This window comes from Plasmodium brasilianum, chromosome 14 (genome assembly GCF_023973825.1).
Source record: "Plasmodium brasilianum strain Bolivian I chromosome 14, whole genome shotgun sequence".
NCBI classification, from domain to species: domain Eukaryota; phylum Apicomplexa; class Aconoidasida; order Haemosporida; family Plasmodiidae; genus Plasmodium; species Plasmodium brasilianum.
This window is the reverse complement of record NC_090127.1, coordinates 792,385-816,613: the sequence shown is the minus strand read 5'-3', so window position 1 is coordinate 816,613 and position 24,229 is coordinate 792,385. Positions and strand designations below refer to the sequence as shown.

Below are 24,229 nucleotides of genomic sequence, written 5' to 3'. Positions count from 1 at the left end.
GAATGTAAGAAAATATAAAAGGGTATTACAGGCTTATTTTTGTGGAAAAAATAAGGAAGTTCCCTATAATTTGGTAAAAGAGCATCAAGCGTTAAATTGACTTGTTTATTCATCTATTTTAATGACTTTGTGTTTATTTTTCTGTCATCCCTTGTGATTTTTAAAAATTTTCACATCACAATTGACCCTAATTTTTAATATGCAAAATGTTTTAAAAAATAATCCTTATACGTATATATAGTTTGATGATTTAATAGTAATACTATGAGTATTTTCCTTTTTTATTTTTGAGGAAGGTGGACTTAATAAAATAATTTACATCCAAACATATATATATATACATATATATTTAAGTATTTATATATGCATAGTTGCTCATTTTTTCAATGTCGCTTAGAATTAATATAGGTGGGTTTTTATATGCACAACATATATGTAAACAAAAAATTGTATGCTCATATATGTACACGTATGCGCAAAACTTTTTTTTGTTGTATTTTATTTTATGCGTTTCCTACTATTTGTTGCTAGCCGGAGTTCAAAGATATATATACTTGTAGCTCTATGCCAAAAGGAATTTTTTTAAAATATATGTCATTATTATGTATAGACTGAAATTTGATTATAAAATTTTAAGAACATAAACAATTATTTCAATTGATAGCTTCCCATTTGTAAAAAAACATATTCATCAAAAATTTATGAAAATTTGTACTTTCTATTCCTACATTTTTAAAAACAAAAATATATGTCCATACGTCAATGTTAGCTGTGTGTTTTTTCTTTTTCCATTTCAATGATTTTTTATTTTATTTTTTTCTAATAAAAATTTATGCAATTCAATTGTCCTTATATGTATGTTTATGCATGGATGTTTGCATAAGTGCATATATATATATATATATATATATATATATATATATACCCTTATGCGCTTAAGAGTATCACACTGTGTATTTTTGTTGAAAATTTTGCTCCTAATTTGTAACTCAATATAACTATTATGTTTTTCTTTCTTGTGTCACTTCACTTTGTAAGTGCTTATTAGTTTATACACATACATACATACATACATACATACATACATACATACATACATACATACATACATACATACATACATACATACATACATACATACATACATACATACCATACATCCATACATACATACATACATACATCCATACATCCATACATACATACATCCATACATACATACATACATACATACATACATACATACATACATACATACATACATACATACATACATACATACATACATACATACATACATACATACATACATACATACATACATACATACATACATACATACATACATACATACATACGTTCGAACATATATAAAAAAAAAATTGCTCTCGTTTGATAAATGGACTGTTATGGGAGTTGTTGTAGAACAAATTGACAGCTAAAAGTGGGGACGGAAAAAGAATAACAATAACAAAAGAGAAGGCAAAGGCGAAAGTACAAAATTTTAGTCAATGCAAATTTTATATAGAACTATAAAAATGTTTGTAAAGATGGAGAATAAATTTAAGTGAACTGTTATAGGTCCACTGCTATATGGCATATAATAGTAAATCTCTTTTTCTTTTTCTTTTTATTTTTTTTTTTTTTTTTTTTGCTAAGTTTTTTACAGGAATAAATAATTCTTCAATGAAAGATTTTTTTTTTTTTCCATATATTCAAAGAAATATGTATAATATTATGTTTTAGAAAAAATAAAAACAATAACAGCTAATAGTTAACATGGTTTCCTTTTGAGGGATATAAAAAATATACATGCACAAAATGTATGTAAATGCATATTAAACAGGTGTGGAAATTTGTATATATAATATTATTCAGGTAATATTATATTTAATAATTAAAAAATTCTGTGGGATGACACATACGAATAAAACACCATTCCCCTTTGCTCCTATGATGGTCGTTATGCCCATTTTTTGAGAATTAAACGAAGCTGCTTATTTGTTTGCTTATAATTTTGCATTAAAATTTCGTATTAAATTTTTGTATTATCATTTTGTTTTTGTAAAATATACCCTTTGGTGTTTGTTTTAAATATGTCATAAAAATTCGTGCGATGATACCCAAAAGAGTTTAAAAAGTGAACTTAGGGGCAAAGCTGAAAATATAGTAAGAATGGGATAAAAGGGAAAAATAGAAGGAAGAAAGGAAGGAAAAAAAAGAAAAAAAAAAAAAAAAAAAAGAAAGACAAACGGTTGTATTTACAGAATAATACCAAATTTAATTATCATCCTTTCGGATCTTTTAAAATACATAATGGTAGGATTTTTTTTTTTGGCAGCGCTTCATAACATTTTTAGTTTTAGGTTATGATGGCACCTTCTAAATGGCGAAGGATGAACAGTTGTATATATACGCTTACATATATACATATACATATATATATACATATATATATATATATAAATATATATATATATATATATATAAATATATATGAGTATATAAGTTAGAGGGCACGCCATAGAAACTATATTTCTCACACACTCACCTCCCGTTGTACAAGCACTTATTAACTCTTCCTATTTTTCATAAGGTCCAGCTGCCTTAGAGCTGTTTTTTGAAGTTGCATTAAGAGAGAAGGGTTTTTGGACTTTATTAATATGTTCACATCCTGCACAGTTTACAAAACAGATGAAAACACATAGGATAAAATTAGATGAAAAATAAAGCGTATAATGTAATATATATAGTAAATGTAATATTCTCCGTTATTTTCTGTTCACGTACAGGCAGTTCAATGTAGTTCAACGCAGTTCAGTTTAGTTATATTATATTATTTTATTTTTTCTTGCTTTATCTTTTTGGTATTACTTGAAGTCTTCTGTGCATAATAGTATTTTTCGATTTAATGACATTGTACCTAAAGGCAATGTGCTGTTTTACAATTTCTTCTGATGATTGAGTAAACTCGCAGTTGAGCAATTCGATAAACTTGTATTCCATATTCTAATGAGGAAAAAGGAAAAAAAACAAACAAAAAAAAAAAAAAAAAAAAAAGGAAAAATAAGAAAATGAAATATAATGGCCAAATTCATTGCTCTCATTTTTTTCCCCATTTTTACCTTTATGAAGTCTAGTTGAGCCACGCTATCTTTTTTTATAGTAAATACAGCCAAAAAGCTAAATTGTAAGGAGGGGGTAAGAATAAAAATCGCATGCATGTCAAAATATGCTAAAATATATTGGTTTAACATAGAAAAAAAAAAGCTCAAAAAGGTACGAAAAAGGTATATATTTACGGGCTCTAATGGGGGAGGGAAAAAAAAAAAAAATCTAATTAATGGTTGTCACTCTTTTATGTACCTTTGTGGCTCCCTTATGCATGAATTACACATTTTTATTAAGACTTCTAAATATTCGGAAAAGTTTATCATAAGCTTTTGGTTATCTTGCATTGTTTCAAAAGTGTTTTCATCAACTCTGAGGGGGAAAAATTGAAGTAAGGAAATACAATGGGGTAAGAAAAGAAGAGGAACAGGCAAATGGGCATATAAATGTTGCCATTATTTTAAGAGATAAATAAAAATGCATAAGTATACATATGAATATACATATGTGTGTACATATATGTGTATATATTTAATGTATATCCTTTTTTGTACGTTTGCGTAAAATGAAAAAATAAATCTGTTTCGCTTGTTAGCTCTATCTTGACACGATTTGCGTTTAATTCCTCCCCCTGCGAAAAGAATTGTAGAAAACTTTTTCAAATTTTGTTTTCACTTAAGATAGTGTAATGCTCAAAAGGCCCTTTATATCTCCTTTATTATCTCTGTTATTGTTTATATTGTTTATGTGCAGCATATACATACACGTACGCATTATGATATTACTATAATCCTGTGAGAGAATAAATGAAGGAATTTCTAACTCGAAATATTAGTAATTTGTATGTAAAACATTTTTTTTTACCTTACCAAAACCAAAATTTTTACAGTTATAATTTCTAAAGAACCTATTTCTCTAGGTCTTCCTTCAGATTCTTCTACTCTTATTTCGAATGGTACTTCCTTGATGTAGCACACGTTGTAACCTCCAGCTAACAATGTTAATTTGCGTGCACATACATTCAATGACTTAAGGATGTAACATATAAATGCGCATATGATTTTAAACGCTTATTAATGTAACTTTTGCATCTACATTTGTGATTATAATGTTTTGTTGACGATGAATATTTTGGACTTCTTTTTTGTTTTCTCCTTAGTTCTATTTACTTTTTTGTTTTCTCCTTAGTTCTATTTACTTTTTTGTTTTCTCCTTAGTTCTATTTACTTTTTTGTTTTTGTTTTTCTTTCTTTAAACCAACCTAAAGAAGGGTCTAATTCTTCCAGGGAGGAGAAATCAAATTGGCACAAAAAATTATTCACTTCATTTTTGTTCATCTTATTCATTTTATTGGTTACCTTTTTAATTCTAAATTGTGAATAGAGATTTACTGTGCGTAGAGGTTTATTGAGCGTATGAGTAGTTTTGCTTAGGGTGAAAAAAAGAAAGAAAAAATATACCCATACCTATGAAAGTAAATATATAAATATGTATATATATGCATCCAAAGACATACATGTGCACAATTACGTAGTACCTACTTTATGTAAAGGGTAAAAAGTGGGAATAAAATTTTAGGACAAGACCTCTTAACCTCATGGTGTGTGTATATTTCTATATATCTATAGAAAATTGAAAAAACATTTTTAAAAAGTGAACATTTCTTTTTGGTTAATTTTTTCCATATATATATATATATATTTTTTTTTTTTTTTTTTTTTTATATTCACGTTACAGGAAATAGTTTGCTTATCCGAACAGTTTTTTTAAAAAATATATTTTTATTTTTTTTTTAATTTCACAAATAAATTAGAAAAAAAAAAAAAAAAAAAATAGGTGTAAGTGTGCACAAGACTTTTTAGAATGAAAACCCCCTGTCGAATATGTTAGAAGCTAAATAAATTAATAAACTAGTGTAAATATATAAAAGGATTTCCTATTTTATTTCGATTAACTTCCTCTGTTCTGGACAATTTCACAACTGTATTTATTAAGATACAAGGAGGAAGAAACGTACATATAAAAAATAATTTATAAAATGAAATACCAGAAAGGGTGCAAAAATGTTGTAATACATTTTTGAGATAAAGAAAATTTCCATCGTATATAAAAAAAGTGTGCAGCATATTAAGTAGGGAATATAAATTACATATAGGAGTGTGTGTACACATATAAATATACATACATATATATACAAATACAAGCACATCGATACAAAAAATTTACAATTAATAAGTGGACCTTTATTCCTTTTTATGCGGGGACGTCCCTTTAACGGGGGGAAGAATAACATAAAGTTTTTCAAAAACATAATGCTATACGGACATTTGTACATAAAGCTGATAAATATTTTTTGAACTTCCTTTTCAGTGAAGAGTTATGCGGGGGCATATGGAATTCAGTTGTATTTACACATGTTCGCGATACGTAGATCTTGCAAAAACAAAACGCTCAACATTATATGTTTTCTGCTGATATTATAAAAGTGAATTAAAAAAAAAAAAAAAAAAAAAACAATAAAAATGAAGAAATGAAAAGAATAAAATATGAAATAGTGAACGAAGTCCATTATTTTTTAAAAATAACTTTATAATTACTCTTTGATAAACTAAGTCTTTTTTTTTTTTTTTTTTTTTTTTGCCTTCATATGAGACGCTTATTGTTTAAGTAGGCAGTATTAAATGTAAAACGTATTTTCTTTGGCATTTCCTTTGTTCTTGTTATCTTTATCACAGTTTAACATCCTTTTTTTTATTTTTTTATTTTTTTATTTTTTTATTTTTGTTGCTCCAAGTTCCCTTTATTCCAAATATTTTCCTTAAAAATGAGCAAGTATATTTTCTTCTTTTTTTCATTTCTCTATACTGTCTACGGTCAACTCCCATATGACGTCCAGAACATTTACAAGGTCGGCTTTCAGTTTTATTTCAGGCATTATTTCCTATATGCACAAATTTTATGGACGTATTTATACCCATGTCTATGTGCATGAATCTGCGTGAGTTACGATTTGCGTGTGTTAATGGAAGCGCGCATGTGTGTTATGTATGTCTGAAACATTTTAAAATATTACTCCATTTTTCGACAAATTTTTTTTCGCTTTAGCCTTTAAATTCTCAATCTGTCAATGTGATGCCGGGGGATAAAATCTCAGCAGGTTTTTTTTTTTTTTTTTTGTTTTTCTTTATTAACCGCTTATTTTTTTCTATTGCATTTATTTTTTTTTTAATCATTATTTGTTCAACCATTGTGTTTTCCTTTTTTTTTAACCGTTAATTGTTTTCTCCCTTCTTTTTAATCCTTACAAGTTTACAAAATACAGGACAATGTGAACGAGCTTGAAAAGGAGTATTCGGAAAATTCGTTAAAGGTGTGTATATGTGTGCATACACACATGCGTGTTTGTATATACATACATGCGTTGAAAAAAAAGTAGCAACTATTATATTATATATTAAAGAAAAACTAAAAGAGATTCTTTTTTTTAATTTGTAGAAACTTGCAGAGAGGTATTATCAAGAAATAGAAGAGATGAATGAAAATATATTGGAAGAATTAGACCAAGTAATTTCATTATACAAAAAAAAAAAAAAAAAAAAAGTGTTATACGTGAAGTAGTTATATATAATTCATGTTGTTATAAAAAAAAAAAAAATGCTGAAAAGAAGGAGCATAATTTAAAATTTATTGAAATATTAAAAATTGAAAAGGATTAAGCCTGCTTAATTTTCAAATATTTATACACATGAACGTGCTCATGCATATATTTAATTATCCCACTTCCTTTTTTATACAGATAAACGATATAGTAGGGGAAAGATCTCTATATTTTACAATATTTTAGGAAAGAACAATAAGACAACATTTCGAATAATTACTGTGCATAGTAGTCCTTACATTTTGTGTTATTTTTATTTTTTCGTTATATTTAATTCTTCATTATTTCTATTTATTCATTATTCTTGTTTTATTGTCCATTTAACTGTAAATATGTTTTCTTCCTTTTTTTTTTTAAAAAACGACTTGTTACAAAATAGAAAAAGTTGTGCGGGTTTACATGGCAACAGGAAGAAAAAAAAAAAAAAAAAAAGCGAAACGGGATGAAATTAAATGAAATAGAACATAATGAAACAAAACGAAATAATATAAAACAGAATAAAACGATTGATATAATAACTTCAAACTTGAAAAATCAAAAACGTAATGAGGAGCAAAGTTCAAAGGATTAATGAAAATGCACGCGTGGACAGGCGATAACATATACATACATACACATACATATACATACATACACATACATATACATACATACACATACATATACATACATACACATACATATACATACATACACATACATATACATACATACACATACATATACATACATACACATACATATACATACATACACATACATATACATACATATACATACATACACATACATATACATACATACACATACATATACATACATATACATACATATACATACATATATAATACATGTAAATATGTGGGCATATGTTTACGTATCCACACACAGGAATATGGGGATATGAAATAGATGGTTTTCCCGGGAGTATCTAATAACGGTATGGCCTTCTATTCCTATCAGTAAAATCATTTAATTCAACAAATACGTTTGAATTTAACAACCACTCTAAACCTTCTGTTAAACCTTCACCCGATAAGGTACTACATCGAACAAATTTACACCTATAGAGTAGCTCTTTTGGTAAAGCGAAATAATTTATTATTTCTTCTGACCGTAGACATCCTTTAGAATCTTGCTTGTTCAGAAAAATTAAGAATTTACATTTTCTATATATAAATTGGAAATCATATACTATTCTTATAAATTCATCTCTTGCTTCATTTAAAGTACTCTTGTGTACACTGTCAACAATATATATCACATCATCTGAAATGCTCGAATACTCTTTTATTAAATTGTATGAACAATTTTTTCCTACTTCAAAAAATGTTATTTCGTAATTTTTTTCTTCAAAGCTGTTTTTATCTTTTTTTATTTTTATGCTTAAGCTTTCTTCATTTATGAAAAGCGTTTTAACCTACATTTTAAAAGGGTGTAATAAGTGCGTTAAAGACTAAGATTGTACACAGCTGGATGAATGAATGAGCGAACAAACGAATGAATGAAGAAATGTGTCAACAGGATGTCTAAGAAACGTGTAAATAAACAGATGAACAGGCAGATGATCAAACACTCAAATAAACGGAAAAATAGACGCACTCACACGTGCGCTAATTTTTAGCATTTCCGCGCTCATTTCAGCTTTATTATTATGTATTTTTTTTTTTTTTTTTTCTTTTTTTGGTCTGTTACACATTACAATTAATTTACGAAAAAAAATGAGAAAGGAAGGCGTAATATAAGAAGTTGTTTAAACTTTGTATTTATGGATACTTTTGTTTTATACTGTTTTTTTTTATTTTCTTCTCTTTTCTTTTTTCTTTTTTTTTTAATTGTTCGTGTTTACCGTAGGTATGAGATAGCCTAACTTGAAAAAATATATTATAGACGTTTTGCCCGAAGAAGGTAATCCAAAAATTATGAAATTTTTTTTCGTAGGAGATTTAAAATTAAAAAGACGGTATAACATGAAAAAGAAAAACGAAAAGCATTTTTTTAAAACTTCAAAAATATTCATTTCCCACAATTTGTTCATAGCATGCATACACATACATATTTATACGTATATGCGTATATATATAATATTTGTATGGGTATGCGTATGTGATGGGTATTTGTATGTATAATTTTTTAATTACGAATTAATTCTCTGTGCTACACATTTTCGATATTATAAAATTTGTTCTTTACAAATCCAGAAAATATTTATATACCCGTACATATGCAAGTGTGTATATATAAAAAAAAAAAAAAAAAAAAAAGGTAAAACAGCTACTTGTCAACATATAGGTTAAAATGATATGATTTATCAATGTTTTCAAATGCGAATGAAAAAGCAGAAATGGATTTATATATACATATGTACATATATGTGTATGAATATGCCTTTGTGTACTACACGCATTTATAGCACTTGTGCAAATTCTTTTTCTTTTAATATAACAATCATATGTTAAATACATTTATCTGTGAAATATTTGTTTGAAAAAATGAAAACAAAAAACCCCAAATTTATGTACAGTTTGTTACAACTTATTTGCTACAATGAAAATAGTGTAGCACGTGCACACATGTATACATATATATGTACGTGAGTTTGCATATGATTATACGTATGCAAAAGTGTACGTGTATATGTACGCAATTAAATATGTGTATATGTATGTAATTAAATATGTGTATATGTATGTAATTAAATATGTGTATATGTATGTAATTAAATATGTGTATATGTATGTAATTAAATATGTGTGTATGTATGTAATTAAATATGTGTATATGTATGTAATTAAATATGTGTATATGTATGTAATTAAATATGTGTATATGTATGCAATTAAATATGTGTATATGTATGCAATTAAATATGTGTATATGTATGTAATTAAATATGTGTATATGTATGCAATTAAATATGTGTATATGTATGCAATTAAATATGTGTATATGTATGCAATTAAATATGTGTATATGTATGCAATTAAATACGTGTATATGTATGCAATTAAATACTTGTATATGTATGCAATTATGTACGTGCTATTTCCCGTCCCCTTTTTGGAAGTTTTTATAATATTAACTTATCGTATTAAATATTGTAAAAACACAAGTATGATATATATTTAATAATCTAACGATTCAAAAGGAATTACAAAGCACTTGAAGAAATGATAATAGAAAAAAGTGTACAAATTTTCCATTTTGTCATTATATCACTTCGTCATTTTTATATTTTTGTATGTATATTGTAACAATATTTAAATGAGTTTGTTATTAAAATTACTTCAAAATTAATAACAATAAAAAAAAAAGATAAAATAAATAAAATGAAATGTAGTAACATGAAATAAAGAGAAGTGAAATAATACAAAATGAAATTAAACGAAATAACGAGAATTAAAATTAACTTCTTTTATACACTGCTCTAAAAAATGTCCAAAAAAAAGGCAAAAAAAAAAAAAAATAAATAAAATAAAAATAAAAATTTACTTCATAAGTTGACAGGAAAAAATTAAAATGCAGAATTAATTAAAAACAGGAATATTCGTATGTAATGGGTAAAAATACGCGTAAATATGTGCCTAAATGTACGCAAATATATGTGTAAATAGTTATTCATATTTATATGAATATATATATATACATGCATCAATAAGCTAATGTGCGCACACTTGACTCATATTGAATTTCCCTAATTCTGAAGGGCCCAAATAATCCCTATCTTGAAAGATACTATTGAGTAAAAACTTGCCATACTATCACGAATTTGTGTGTGTAGGCATATACATATATGTCAGTGTACAAGCTCAAACGTCTTCAGTTCGCTTATACGAGTTATTATAAGTATAAAAAAAAAAAAAAATATACATATAATACATATGTACACACACGCGTATATATGTATTCCCACATATACGTACTTATACAATATGCTCTGGAGTACATTATTATTCCAATGATATATCCGACGAACCGGTTCCGCCAGAATTCGAGGTGAACCCATATATTTGATTGTAGATGGGTACCTTGCTAAGCTTATATAACCTGTTTTTAATTAAATTATTATAATTCATTTTTTTGCTATCATACATATCATTTGGTACATATCTGAAGCGACTAAATTTGTAGAAGTTTGGCTCTGATAAGGACCTACGCAAATATTTATAATATGGATTCGTTTCTGCTAATGGTATTATTAGATTTTTTCTTGTGCAATCGTAATGGACATCTTTATTCTTTAAATAGTTTTCCAAGATATTATTTCGATTTGTAATATCATCTAGACACATAATACTGTTTTGGTAATGTGGGCTGAAAACATTAAAATCGTCATATAGTTTATAAAACCACTCACTCTTTAGCGCCTTTTTGTTTATTTCCATTAAGTCAAGTTTTGTACGCATTTTGTTACTATAATAGTAATTATTATTATTACCACAATTAGAGACCTTCCTGCTATACCTGCTATTAGTGTTACTCCTGTTACTCCTGTTATTCCTGTCATTATTAAAAAAGGAGTGCCATCGATTTGCTCTTATGATGTTACTCTTCGTGCGTGAGAATATATTAATCTTTCGCATAAGCCTTTTTCTATTTTTTTTTGGTTTTTTTTTTTTTTCCTTTTTGTCTTTTTTAATACTTAATAGTATATCTGTGCATGAAGTGCATCTTTTATATATATTATCATTTTGTCTATTCATTTTATTTGCCATCTCATAATCATCCCTTAATCTATTATTATAAATTATATTGGTATCAGAATTATAGTGTACGTTTTTTAAAACATGTTCGATACTTTTACACGTGGGATCTTCTTTCTTCTCTTTCTTTTCTCTATTCCAATGATTCGTTTGTTCCTCTTCCTCCTCTAACACCTCCAACCCCCCCTGTATCTTTTTTTTTTTTTTTTTTTTCAGTTTCTCTTCTGAATTTAATGCCTTACTAATTGCGCTTTTCTGTAATTTCAATTTTTTCATTTTCTTGTATAACTCTAACGTATCTTTATTGCTATCAGAAAAATGACTGGTGCACATATTTTTCATTTTCATGTTTATTTTATTTTTATCTAAAAGGAGTTGTTGTCGTTCTTCTTCCTCCTCCTGTCTTTTCTTTTTTTCTATCTCTATTCTAATCACGTAGTTAATAAATAATTTCAGATTTATATTTTTATTTAATAGATGTAGATTGTTGGTACTGTCCTTCTTCCTACTTCTTTCTGCTTTGTTTCCTGACTCATGTTTCGTAGTATCGTTAATTATATCAGCATCATGAAGGATGTTGTTTAATGTACAATTAGTATGTTGTTCTTTGTTATTTAAATATTTTGGTGTATCTTTGTGAAAAAATTTATAATTATTTATCTGATCATGTAGATTTGTATCTTCTATTGTTTTTTTCTCTTGAATGTTAGGCCCTTCTGAAGCGTATACATCCAAATGAGTAATGTTAAAATTATCATTTGGACAAATTTTTAAATTCTTCTTTTGGAAATTTACACAACTACTCCTATAATTTCCTTCGTTCATATATATATGTTCATGCTTACAACAATTTTTACTTCCATTCGCATCATCCGGATAATTTGTATACTTACATTTTTGCGTTCGTCCTCCTTTGGATAATATTTCATAAGTATTGTTACTCTTATGAGTAGTAATAACGTTTTTATTATCCCAAGGTGGTTGAGAAATCTCTAACATATCCTCTACTTCTGTCTTAACCCTCCTATTAATATTAGATGTAACTTTTAATGTTTTGAAGATAATATCTTGTATAATCAAATCATACGACAACTGCTGGAATGGTACAGCTATATCCTCTTTTTTGATTATATTCCTCTTTGGTAGTAAAATGGATTTGTCGCTTTTTTGTCTATTTTGATTATTCCATTCTTCGGAAAAAATATTATTCATCCACTTTTTAGTATCAGATCTATCATCGCGATTGCCTTTTCCATAGTCAACCTTTGTGCCGTCATTATTTATGTTCATGTTATTTGTCAATACACAATTTTCTTTATCCTTTTCTACCGAATTTATCATGTTTGCATATCCCAGTTGACTACTGTTCATTCTTATATCCGAAATGCGCGATTCATTTAGTTCCAAAAGGTTATGTAATACATTTCCCTTATTTTTTACATTTCCTTGAGTGTGCCCATCTTTCCTCTTAGTTATAGGAATGTCGATATTATTCTTACATTTTCTATGTTCAATATTGCAAATTTCTTTGTTAATTTTACCTCCATACGGTTGATCTATTTGTGAATTTTCTTTTCTGTGTTCCCCCCCATTCGATACGTTCTTCATTCTATTCTTATTTTTATATGAACTATAATAATAAATCTCTGCATTACTGTTAACCTCCTCTAAATTCTTTATAGTGATAATATCTCTCAAACCTTCGTAATATATATTGTTCGTTTCTTCGTTATACAAATGTGTACGCATCATTTTGTTGGTTCCTTTTTCATTCGTATTATTTCTATCCTGAATACGTATTTTTTCACTATATTTGAAGCTCTTACTCCTTTCCGCGTTCACTTGATTCTTGTAAATTTCCTCCCCATTGTAGTGGTCCTCATCATTGCTAACCTTCACCAGGGGGCTACTACAGGCGTTATCGTTATTGGTGTGAATAAACCTACTTCCATGTAAATTTCCACGTCTGCTTCTGCTTCTGCTTCTGCTTCTGCACATGCTGCTCTCACGGCTGTTATTCCTGTTGGGTCTAGTTCTGTTTACACTTTGCCCTTCAATCCCCCATCCATTGTTTCCTCTGCAGAGGGAAACCCTTGTTTGACTTCTGAAAGCGCATTCAGAGTAATTCCTATATTTATGTTCGTTTGAAATTTTTTTTTTTTTTTTTTTTCCGCGAAAATGTTTGCATATTTCTGGGTTAACCAGTTCGAATTGGATCCACTTCGAGCTTCGCTTGAATACGATATTTTCTTTTTATTTTTATTACTTTTACAACTTTTACTGTTTGCATTATTTTCATTATTTTTACTACTTTTACTATTTTTATCATCATTACTATGTGCATCATGTTTACTACTTTTCCTATTTGCATTATTTTCATCATTTTTATTTTTTCCCTCCCCGTTCTCCGTTACTCCGCATGCATAATTTTCTCCCGCTCTTTCTGTATTTCTTAACAATTCTAAGTTGACGTAGAGATTTTTTTTTTTCTTTTTTTTTGCGTGCCTCTCAAAAATGGCCGACTTGGATTTCCTAAAATGATTGTGATATCCAACTTCTTTGATGTTATAATTTTCCGAATAGAAGCAAGTGGTAATTTCATAGGGTAAGAAGTAAATATTATGAATAGAATTATTTAAAATTTGAATGGATTTAATTAAATTACGTAATCCAAAAATATATTCATCATCAACAGAAGGATTATCTTGTAAATAAATAGTATTTGCAAAATCAATCATTCTAATATCAAGTGAGTTAGATCTAGCTTCTTTATCATTTAATCCTCCATCAAAAACTAATAAAAGTGAAGATGACCAGAACCTATAATGTCTTAACTCAACTATACAATTAAAAAATCGATGTAATTTTTCTAATAGTAATGGTATTAATTCATCATATAATAGAGTACCATTCCATAGCCAATTCCTAATGGCTAATGGTATATTTTCTTTGCTTAAGTTCCTACCCCAATATTTATCTTTATAAAATAATGTATCTTTTAATTTATTATAATGTTGACAACCACATAATCGAAATCCTAATGAATGGCTTGTTGTTTTAAAACTTTTTTCAACTTGTCTTTTTCTTTTTTCTAAAGATGCACCTATCTTTCTTTGCCTCTTACCCATTTTTATATCTAATACACATGGTCTTTTAAAACCGTATACTAGATCTTCTAATACTATATGTGGAACACATTTTTTCTTTTTTTTTTTTTTCTTTCTTTTTCCTCTGTTTGTAAGTTTTTCGCATGTATCTGTATTTTCAGCTTTTTTTTTTTTTTTTTTTTTTGGAATTATTAACAATTTGGAATCTTCATCTTCCTTCCTTATGCACACATCCCCTACATTAGTTTCTTCTACACGAGTTTTGGTTCCATCTTTGTTCGTTTTAACCCCTTCATCATTTGCCTCTTCTTGCATACGTCCACTTTGAGTCCATTCAAAATAATCCCTTCTAATTAGTTCACCTTCGATTCCACTCAATTTAATGTATTTGTATTTGTGCTTACTTTTTTGTTTTTTGTTTTGTTCGTTTCGTTCGTTTTGTTCGTTTCGTTCGTTTTGTTCGTTTCGTTCGTTTCGTTCGTTTCGTTCGTTTCGTTCGTTTCGTTCGTTTTCTTTGCTTGTTTGTGATTGTTTGTTTTTTTCTTTTTCCCTAATTTCGATGTTTTGATTTCCATTCATGTCTGATCCACTTTCCAAATCGGAGATGGAGGAAGAAGAAAACGAAGAAGAGGACGATTCAACGACAATTTCTGTTACCCCGTAAAATTTGGGAATAAATTTTTTTAGAATATGTAATGGCCCCGATTCAGCAGAAGAAGAGCCAAAATTCGTTAATTTTTCATAAAAAATATACTCATTTTCTATTAACGGTTTATACACTTTTGAAGAATCTTTTGGTTTGATTAATCTACAGTGTCCACCTACTTGATGTCTATACTCTTCAACATACATGTTTACGTAATTTGGGATTGGAGGGGGAGGAAAAAAGAATTATAAAGCGTAGTGGAATGTGCAAAAAAAAAAAAAAAAAAAAAAAAAAACTAAGATTTGCATATACTAATTGTTGCACAATATATATTATTTACATGGATGTGAGCTCTCGTGTATTCGTGTGTATATATGCATATACAAATATGTGCGTATACATATATATACTTGCACAAAAAATATATTCTTGTACATATATATACGTATACATATATCTGCAAATGCCTATACGGATGCTAGTTCAAGTTTATATGTACACACATTTCCTTGCTCCTTATATTCCTTTCGGTTCCCATATTTTTCATGCCTTACAGAAGCAAAATTTATCATAGCAGATGTTGTTCACAAATCGTTTGAACAGATAGGCGGTAAAACTGCTGACTTATCATATTCTAGTAATATTAACCTGCACAATTTTTTTTTTTTTTATTTCTCTAGATATTTTGCTAATTTTCCTATTTTCTATTTCGCTATTTTGCGAGTTAGCCTTTTTTCTATTTCGCTTTTTTGCGACTTTTTAGATTTTCCATATATTGGTCATTTTCATAGCTGAATAAAGTGCCTTAATACATACATAAAAATTTGTTCCCTGTCTGTGTAATTCAACTCATCGGTCCTACTGTCTGAGTTACGTTTTAGTTTATCACGCAAAGGATATCATATATGTATACAAATATATATTTGTATTTATATATATACATATATATATGTATACATACATATAAACGCGTACAACAGGTTTGTGCATGCACATTTTATATATGTTTACATAAGAAACTATACAAATATCGTTCATATATTGAAGTATGAATTAGTAGAAAATGCAAAGGATCCTTTCCATTGTTCTTTTCCAAATGCATTTGTAAGGACTCTGGTGCATAAAAATGGGGGCATAATCATATGTACATCTGTATATTCATGCACATATATACATAAACATACAAACATAAGCATATATACATGCATACATGCATACATACATATATATATATATATATATATATATATATATATATGTACTGGCACAGATGTGTAAATTTCTACATATCACAGAAAATATTAACAGTTCACGTGAAATATGGGTTTAATTCGATATATTCGAGCAAACTTTTTTTTTTCTGCATAACGAAAGGAGGAAGGGTGGAAGAAAAATAACAAGGAATAGGAGTACAATAATGAAGAATGGTAGCAGAATAATGAAGATTGGGAACACAATAATGAACAATGGAAGCACAATAATGATGAAAATATGGACTAAAAATATGGCGCGAAAAGGAGAGTACGAGTGGCATGCAAAAGGAGAAGGAATACACAATATGAAAAATAAAAAAGTGTTTCAAAAAAAAAAAAAAAAAAAAATGTTGACCCTTCAAAACTTTCGTAACACTGTATTATGTATAGAAAACAACATTTTGAAAAACTGAAAATTTGAAAAACTGAAAATTTGAAAAACTGAAAATTTGAAAAATTGAAAATGTGAAAAACTGAAAATGTGAAAAATTGAAAATGTGAAAAACTGAAAATGTGAAAAACTGAAAATGTGAAAAACTGAAAATGTGAAAAACTGAAAATGTGAAAAACTGAAAATGTGAAAAACTGAAAATGTGAAAAACTGAAAATGTGAAATTATGAAAATATGAAAAACTGAAAATGTGAAAAACTGAAAATGTGAAATTATGAAAATGTGAAAAACTGAAAATGTGAGATTATGAAAAGGTGATATTTTAAAAATGGGAAAATGAAACAGGAGTGATTTTTATTCTTTTTTGATTTTCCTGTTATAAAATCTGCAAAATTGTTTAATTTATTTTGTTTTGCTTGAAGCAAATTTAGGCTTAAATTTTTTTTTTAGGAAATATATTGATAAGCATTTTGAATATTATATTAAAATTTTTCTTTTTAAGGAGCTTTTTTTTAAAAAACAAAAAAAAAAAAAAAAAAAGAAAAGAAAAGAAATACTTTTAAATAATATGAACCAAAAATTTTAGTAAGAAAAAGCAGTCTTACATTTTAATGGCAGAAGAAAAGAAAGTTGAAGTGAAATGGCCGAAAAAAATTGTACTCTTGTACGTAAATATATTTCGTACGTATATACATAATACGTACATATGAATATACACGTACACATTTAAACACTTGAAAGTATATATTGCATATTAAGGAAAATAAAAATATGTGCTACAATGGAAAAAGGAAACTATTCAAGTTTCCACGTACACAGTTATTTTATACACCCAATAATGAACACGTTAATGTACCACCTATTTGTGAAATATAGCTTCTCTTTTGTTATTATACATGCATATATCAAGTACTTTGTAAATACAAAATGTACAAAAAAAAAAAAAAAAAATAATAAATAAATGAATAAATAAGACCAAGTGCAATAAGAAGGGTAAGTATGATAAGAAAGTAAATACAATAAGAACAGTAAGTACGATAAGAGGAATATGAACAATAAAAACTGTAATAAAAATAAGAACAATAAGAACGCTAATATAAATAACAATATTTAAAAGTAGGTTCTTATACTATAAAGGGAAGTAACAAAGTGTTAATATAATTTTTCCTTTTTTTTTTATTTGCGATATTTTCCATTTTTTATTTTTCAAGGGTATACTACATACCACAACAATATATCAGAACAGTTTTTTCATAGTAGAAAATGAGAGAGAACGATGTTTATGTCTAGTGCGTGATAAAATGAAATACATCCTTGCGTTTTCAGTAAAATCAAAATTAAGATAAGGGTGTTATGTATAAGAGTTAATAATGGCTTTTTTTGAATGCCGTTTTGTTCATTTTCGCTTCTTCACACTACTCTTTTTATTATTATCTCATCTTACTAATGCATTACATCTTTTTTGCTTGAATATTTCTTCGGCCCTCGTTGGTATTAAAATTAAATTTACACCAAATGGGAAAAATTCCAACAACGGTACTATTAAGAATATAATTTCGTCTAATCCGTAAGTACATGTAAACACAACAAGGACTGTTAAAATGTGCAACATGTGCATATATATATATATATATATACACATGTATATACATTTATGTATGTATATTTCAAGTAAATATAGCATTACACTCTTTCGTAATAATATAAATGAAGATACACAAAAGCAAAAAGATCTATATATTAACTGAACAAAACTTGCACTATAAAAAAAAAGTTTTATATTATAATTCCAAGGTCAGCACTTTTGATATGTGCTTATTGCGTCCATATATACGTATATGTATGTATATATATGAGAATGAACGGAAATGCAAGTACAGAAATATCTAGTTTAATTTTATCTCTAACACGTTTAAAGCATTATACTTTCTATGATTTTAAAGAATGACATACTCAGTTAAAAGTGTATAAATGATGCTGTTCATATGTAGGTAAAGGTGGAAAAAGGGAAAAGAGAAAAAAATAAAATAAAAAATTGATATTAAATAAAGGGAATATATATACTTTTTAATAGAAAGAAAAATGGTTAACATAAATACATGTTTTCTTTTTTGTATCTTTATTTTATATCTATTGACCCTTTATATATAAATTTAAAATGGTATCATAGAATTCGAATCAGGTACACACATATGTATATTTGAACATACAAACACATTTTCTATTTGATGTACCCTTGGTATATTATATCTTAGATAAGTAAAACGAACAACGGTGGTTAATATCATACCTCTTGTAAATAAAATTTGTAAATGTGAAGCTGCTTACCTAGTTTCATTGTGGCACTATGCGTAGGTTAATGAATGGGAAACTGTTCTTTAGTGAAAATTAATTGTGTGCGTAAATGCATAAGTGTAGATGAATATGCTTATGTTTGAATATATGGTTATGTGCATATGTACATGTAGATGTACACAATATTAATGTGCGTGTAATAGGAGGTGCTGAAATATAACAAATGCATACGCATAGAAACAATTATTCAAAGTTTTATTATTTTAGTATTTTAATAAGACTCCTTTATAATAGTCAAAAATAATTATAAAATATACAAGAGAATATACTACTGGGGTTGTTGCAAATTGTACGTTTACTTTCCTTCTCCCAAAGCAAGTACATTCAACTTAAAAGCAGATTAAGAAAAAAGAGTAGGCCAAATGTATACATATATTGCTGTATTGTTTGTGCAAATAAATTCAAAAAGGTAAAAGATACAAAAACACTGAAATGGAATAATAATACAAAAAAAAAAAAGAAGGGGGCGTATCGGTGAGGTGTGTAAGTAAAAATTGCGCATGTCCACAAAAAAAAAAAAAAAAAAAAAAAAAGTACACAAAAGTGTACACAAAAATGTACACAAAAATGTACACAAAAGTGTACACAAAAGGAGCAGAAAAAGGAAAATAAAAAAATTGACTTAACGTGTTATGTACCTACATGAAAATGGTATCAATATTACTCATTTTTCGCAAACAAACTTTTGCTTAATTAGGTCTCTTTTTCTGTACCTTTCCTTTATTTTTTTATTCATTAACCATATTGCGTGTTGACGTAAATTCCAGAAACGTGTAAAGAAACGTAGACTAAAATTTTTTTTTATTGTTTTGTTTATTTCTAAGCTTACGCTTACGCTTAAGTTTACGTTCACGTTCAAGTTTTTTTATTTTTTATTATTTTTTCCGATATCAAACTGTTTCTGGCTACTCTTCTTCCATTCTTGTCTATTCCAAAATACGCCTTATAAAAGCATATAATATATTCCTTCTCAATAAGCAAATATAAGTTTTTCGAATAGTTACCTGACTTATTCGACAAAAGAAGTATGTGTGCGTTATTTCATTTAAGTGTGCACGCGACATACACATTTACAAATTAATTTATACAAATATTTACAAATATATATTTAAGTACCATCTCACATTTATTTCCATCTAATTACACTTACGTGAATAGTCGATGAACAGATCAAACAATCATGAATAAAACAGCGAACAGTAAAAACGTACAACCCAAGTACAAATTAGAAAAACTAATTGGAAAAGGTACATTTGGAAAAGTCTATTACGCGATAGACTTGTCTACGCAGGAAGCAGTTGCTATCAAAAGATCTCCCAAATGGTATAGGAAGGAAAAAAAAAAAAAAAATGGGAAGCTGATTAGATAGTCAGCCAGTTACTTCGTTAACTTGTTTGCTCGAGTGCCACAATCAGTATGTAATACGCCATGTTTCATTTTATTATTTTATTTTTATTTCTTATAAGGAGGAATAAAGTGTCGAGGGAAGTCCATTTATTAAGAAAGATGAGATACAGCACAAACATAATAAATATAAAATCAATCTTCTACACATTCACAGAAAAAGGATTTATAATTCAAAACATTGTGTTCAAGCACATGACGTACAGTTTAGGAAAATATATTAGACTAAAAAAACAAGAAAAAAGAGAAAACAAGTAAAAAAAAAAAAAAATAAAATAAAAATGAATACCTTTGAATGTTATTGAGAAACATAGCACTTTATAAAGAGCACCAGAATGAAACCATATCGCAGCATAAAATGTTTCATTTTTATTCATAAACGTAAAATTATGTTTGTCCTTTTTGATCTTCTTAGGTACGATCGCATCGCGTCATTCGACTTGCGAAGTATCATTTAGTAATTAACAAAAAAAGGATGATTTGAATAAAATAGGATTCATGTCCACATATATACTTACACGTATATACATACATATATATATGTACGTGAATGTATATATTTATGAGTGGGAATGTGCATGGATATGTTCATCTGTATATGCATAAGTACCCCTATAATGATCCACATAGCTTAATTACACATGTTCAACTTTTGTAAAACGCTTTAGTCAAATATGCATAGGGGTCAAGCATTTGCATGAACATAATTTTGCCCATAGGGACTTAAAGCCTGACAATATTTTAGTAATAACAATAACACCTATGATGCTCTCTGCACACCCACATATTTATATACAGTAGGATCGACTTATAAAAACGATATATTTTCTTTTAATAGATCGACTTTGATGCCTCCAATATTAAAGTTGAAATATGCGATTTAGGTAAATAAGTTTGAAAAAATTAAAAAAAAAAAAACAAAAATAATATAAATATCATGAAACGAAAAAAAGCTTATTTCCCCATTCTCCATTTCACCTTCATTTTACCCTCTTTTTACACTTTTTTTACGAATTTTTTTTTTTTTTTAAATTCTAAAGGATCGGCAAAAAAAGTTGAAACAGATATTATTTCTATACCTTACATTTGTTCGAGATGGTACAGAGCACCGGAGCTGTTATGCGGTTCAATGTATTATACGGTCAGCTGCTATTTTTCCTTATTTTTTTGTTCTGTTTTATATATAGATATATATACCTATGTACATATATATACATACGTATATACAAGTATATATACATATATTATCAATATTTAAAATTGCTATTTCCGCTTTGAACGCAATAGCTTCTGTGGAAAGGTATATTGTTAAAATAGATTGTGGTTTCATAAATTTTTTATTTTATTTTATTTATATTTTTTAACCCTTTCCAGACAGACGTGGACTTATGGTGTTAGTAACCTTTTTGTTTAAATTACAGCTGATAACTGAAGTCTATCATTTTTCATTACATATTTGTTTTATTTTATATTATGTTTTCTGTTGTGTCTAGTGTTTGTATTCTGTTTTTTTATTTTTCGCTTTGTGCTATTCCTTCATAAACAATGGTGGTGCCGCATTTCTTCAGCTCTGGGATGTATAATTTTTGAACTGATTATTCTCTGCCCTCTGTTTCCAGGAAAATACAAAAATAATGAGTTAGCAATTAATTTGAAAAAAAATAAGATAAAAAATTCGTCATATATGTATATATATATATATATATATATATATATATATATATTTATATTTATATTTATATTTATATTTATATATAAAATAATGTATGTGTATACATGGATAAATTTCCTTTTAACACATATGAGATATGAGAACAAATGAGATTGAATTCGATTTTTTTTTTTGGTTTTTCTTTAATTTTTTGCCCAAAGATTTTCAGAAGAATGCTCACAAATAATAAATTTAATCGAAGTTTTAGGATCCCCTAAAATGTATGAAATACGCAACGTACATTTAAAGAAGCACTGTAAAAATGAATAGCATAGAAATGAAGGAGTTGTATTTTTTAATTTTTTGTAATCTTTTTTTTTTTTTTTTTTTTTTTTTATTAAGGAGTTTCTACGAGAACATAAAAGATAGCACCAGTAAAAAAAATGTACTAAAAATATGTACCAAAAAGAGTGTACTATTTTTATAAATAACGTCAAACAGTTGTTATATATATCCATTTAAAAGATGAGAAAACTTTTTTATTTCTTTATCTTTTTTTCTTTTTTAAAATTAAGAAATTGCTTATAAAGGAGTTATGTGAATTAAATATTGAGCCCTTATCATGGACTAGTATTTTAGGAGATGTTTTGGGAAATGGGTTAGAATAACAGATAAGCATGAAACTAGAAAAATATTTCAAGAAAATTAATTTTTTATTAACATAAAAATTAAGATATTCAATATTGCACACGTGGATTATTTGATGTATGTTACGTCATGGCAAAATATTGAAAAAAAAAAAAAAAAGAAAAGAAGAAAAAAAGAACAAAATAACAAAAGAACAAAAGAACAAAAGAACAAAAGAACGAAGGAACAAAAGAACAAAAGAAGGAAGAAACAAAGAATAAAAGAATAAAAAACAAAACAGCGAAAGCGGAAAGGCAGATTCCCTGTCTTTTCATCTCTTATAAACACCTAGTTATTCGTGCAAAATCTATATTTCTGTTTTTAAATATAAGTAATGGACATGTTAAAATTATTATGTTTTGCAAAATAAATATTTACAGTGAAAAGGAGCTAATTAATATCATAGACGGACTTTTAAAATGGTTAAAAATAATATGCGCTTCCTTTTGTAAATGTTATTTCGTGTTGTGTTACGCTTGCAGATATATATGACCGTCTATGCGTAGATATATATACATATGTATGCTTATATGTACCTATATACGTACATACACCTACATGTGCTCATTCGTGTACATGTCTTATCAACTACATAGTAATAGTTCAATATTGTATATAATTTACTTACTCTTTTCCCCTTTACATTCATATAATATATTTTTTTTTTACATATAATTTCTTTTTAATTTTAAGGTGTCCAAATGAGCGATTAAAAATTGATGATGTTTTGAGTAACCCTTACTTTTCTACATTTCGTGTATAAAATATTCGGATATATAACTGTAATGAAAGATGAAACAAAGAGATAAAATGGTGGAAAATATGGAGAAAAAGAAAAAAAAAAAAAAAAAAGGAATATAAACGTTGAATAAAAAAATGGGATTATAGTACTGGATGTAAAAACAAAATATGGGATATATTATATACATATATAAAAGTTTAAAAATTTTTGAATAATTATTTTAAGTTATTTACCAAACAACTGTGAAAATATACACAAATTCGTTTTAATTTTTTCTTTTATTATTATTTAAAAAAAAAAATAAAAAAAAAAATTTTTTTGCATGAACAGGTCAGGTAGTATATAATGAAATAATAATTTTGTAATTTTGTCAACACTGCTCTTTTATAATTCTTTCCATTTTATATACTGTATATTACCTGGCCTTTTTTTTCATGTATTGTCTTGTTTTGTCATTTGTTTTTCTCATTTCGTTTTATTCCATTTTATTTTTTTGTCTTTCTATTTTTTTATTTTCTTTT

At 27.2% G+C, this 24,229-nt stretch overlaps 3 protein-coding genes and 2 pseudogenes across 5 annotated transcripts; 2 read left to right on the top strand and 3 right to left on the bottom strand.

Annotated features, from left to right (window-relative positions):
* Positions 1-2,572: 2,572 nt before the first annotated feature.
* MKS88_005400 (SAS6-like protein) lies at positions 2,573-4,457 on the bottom strand (the record flags this gene model as incomplete). The annotated part of the gene is made up of 7 exons (XM_067218657.1): positions 2,573-2,674; positions 2,875-3,009; positions 3,126-3,183; positions 3,367-3,483; positions 3,666-3,742; positions 3,981-4,102; positions 4,373-4,457. 7 exons carry the CDS (start codon positions 4,455-4,457, stop codon positions 2,573-2,575), a joined length of 696 nt encoding a protein of 231 aa, XP_067070611.1.
* A 1,478-nt stretch (positions 4,458-5,935) lies between these two features.
* Positions 5,936-7,340, top strand: MKS88_005399 (uncharacterized protein; the record flags this gene model as incomplete). Its single annotated transcript, XM_067218656.1, has 5 exons — positions 5,936-6,019; positions 6,217-6,268; positions 6,420-6,481; positions 6,607-6,675; positions 7,149-7,340. The coding sequence occupies 5 exons, from the start codon at positions 5,936-5,938 to the stop codon at positions 7,338-7,340; spliced, it is 459 nt and encodes a 152-aa protein (XP_067070610.1).
* A 360-nt stretch (positions 7,341-7,700) lies between these two features.
* On the bottom strand, positions 7,701-8,396 carry MKS88_005398 (ADP-ribosylation factor; the record flags this gene model as incomplete). The annotated part of the gene is made up of 2 exons (XM_067218655.1): positions 7,701-8,189; positions 8,376-8,396. The coding sequence occupies 2 exons, from the start codon at positions 8,394-8,396 to the stop codon at positions 7,701-7,703; spliced, it is 510 nt and encodes a 169-aa protein (XP_067070609.1).
* Positions 8,397-10,719: 2,323 nt separating this feature from the next.
* Positions 10,720-15,431, bottom strand: MKS88_005397 (annotated as a pseudogene). The gene is made up of 2 exons: positions 13,675-15,431; positions 10,723-13,576 (listed from the first exon to the last, which is right to left on the bottom strand). Coding segments are annotated over exons 1-2 (4,611 nt in total).
* Positions 15,432-20,404: 4,973 nt separating this feature from the next.
* MKS88_005396 lies at positions 20,405-23,729 on the top strand (annotated as a pseudogene). Its single transcript has 11 exons — positions 20,405-20,547; positions 20,691-20,882; positions 21,044-21,085; positions 21,297-21,372; positions 21,467-21,512; positions 21,669-21,769; positions 22,003-22,025; positions 22,501-22,560; positions 22,682-22,724; positions 22,855-22,937; positions 23,660-23,726. Coding segments are annotated over exons 1-11 (876 nt in total).
* The last annotated feature ends 500 nt before the right edge of the window (positions 23,730-24,229 follow it).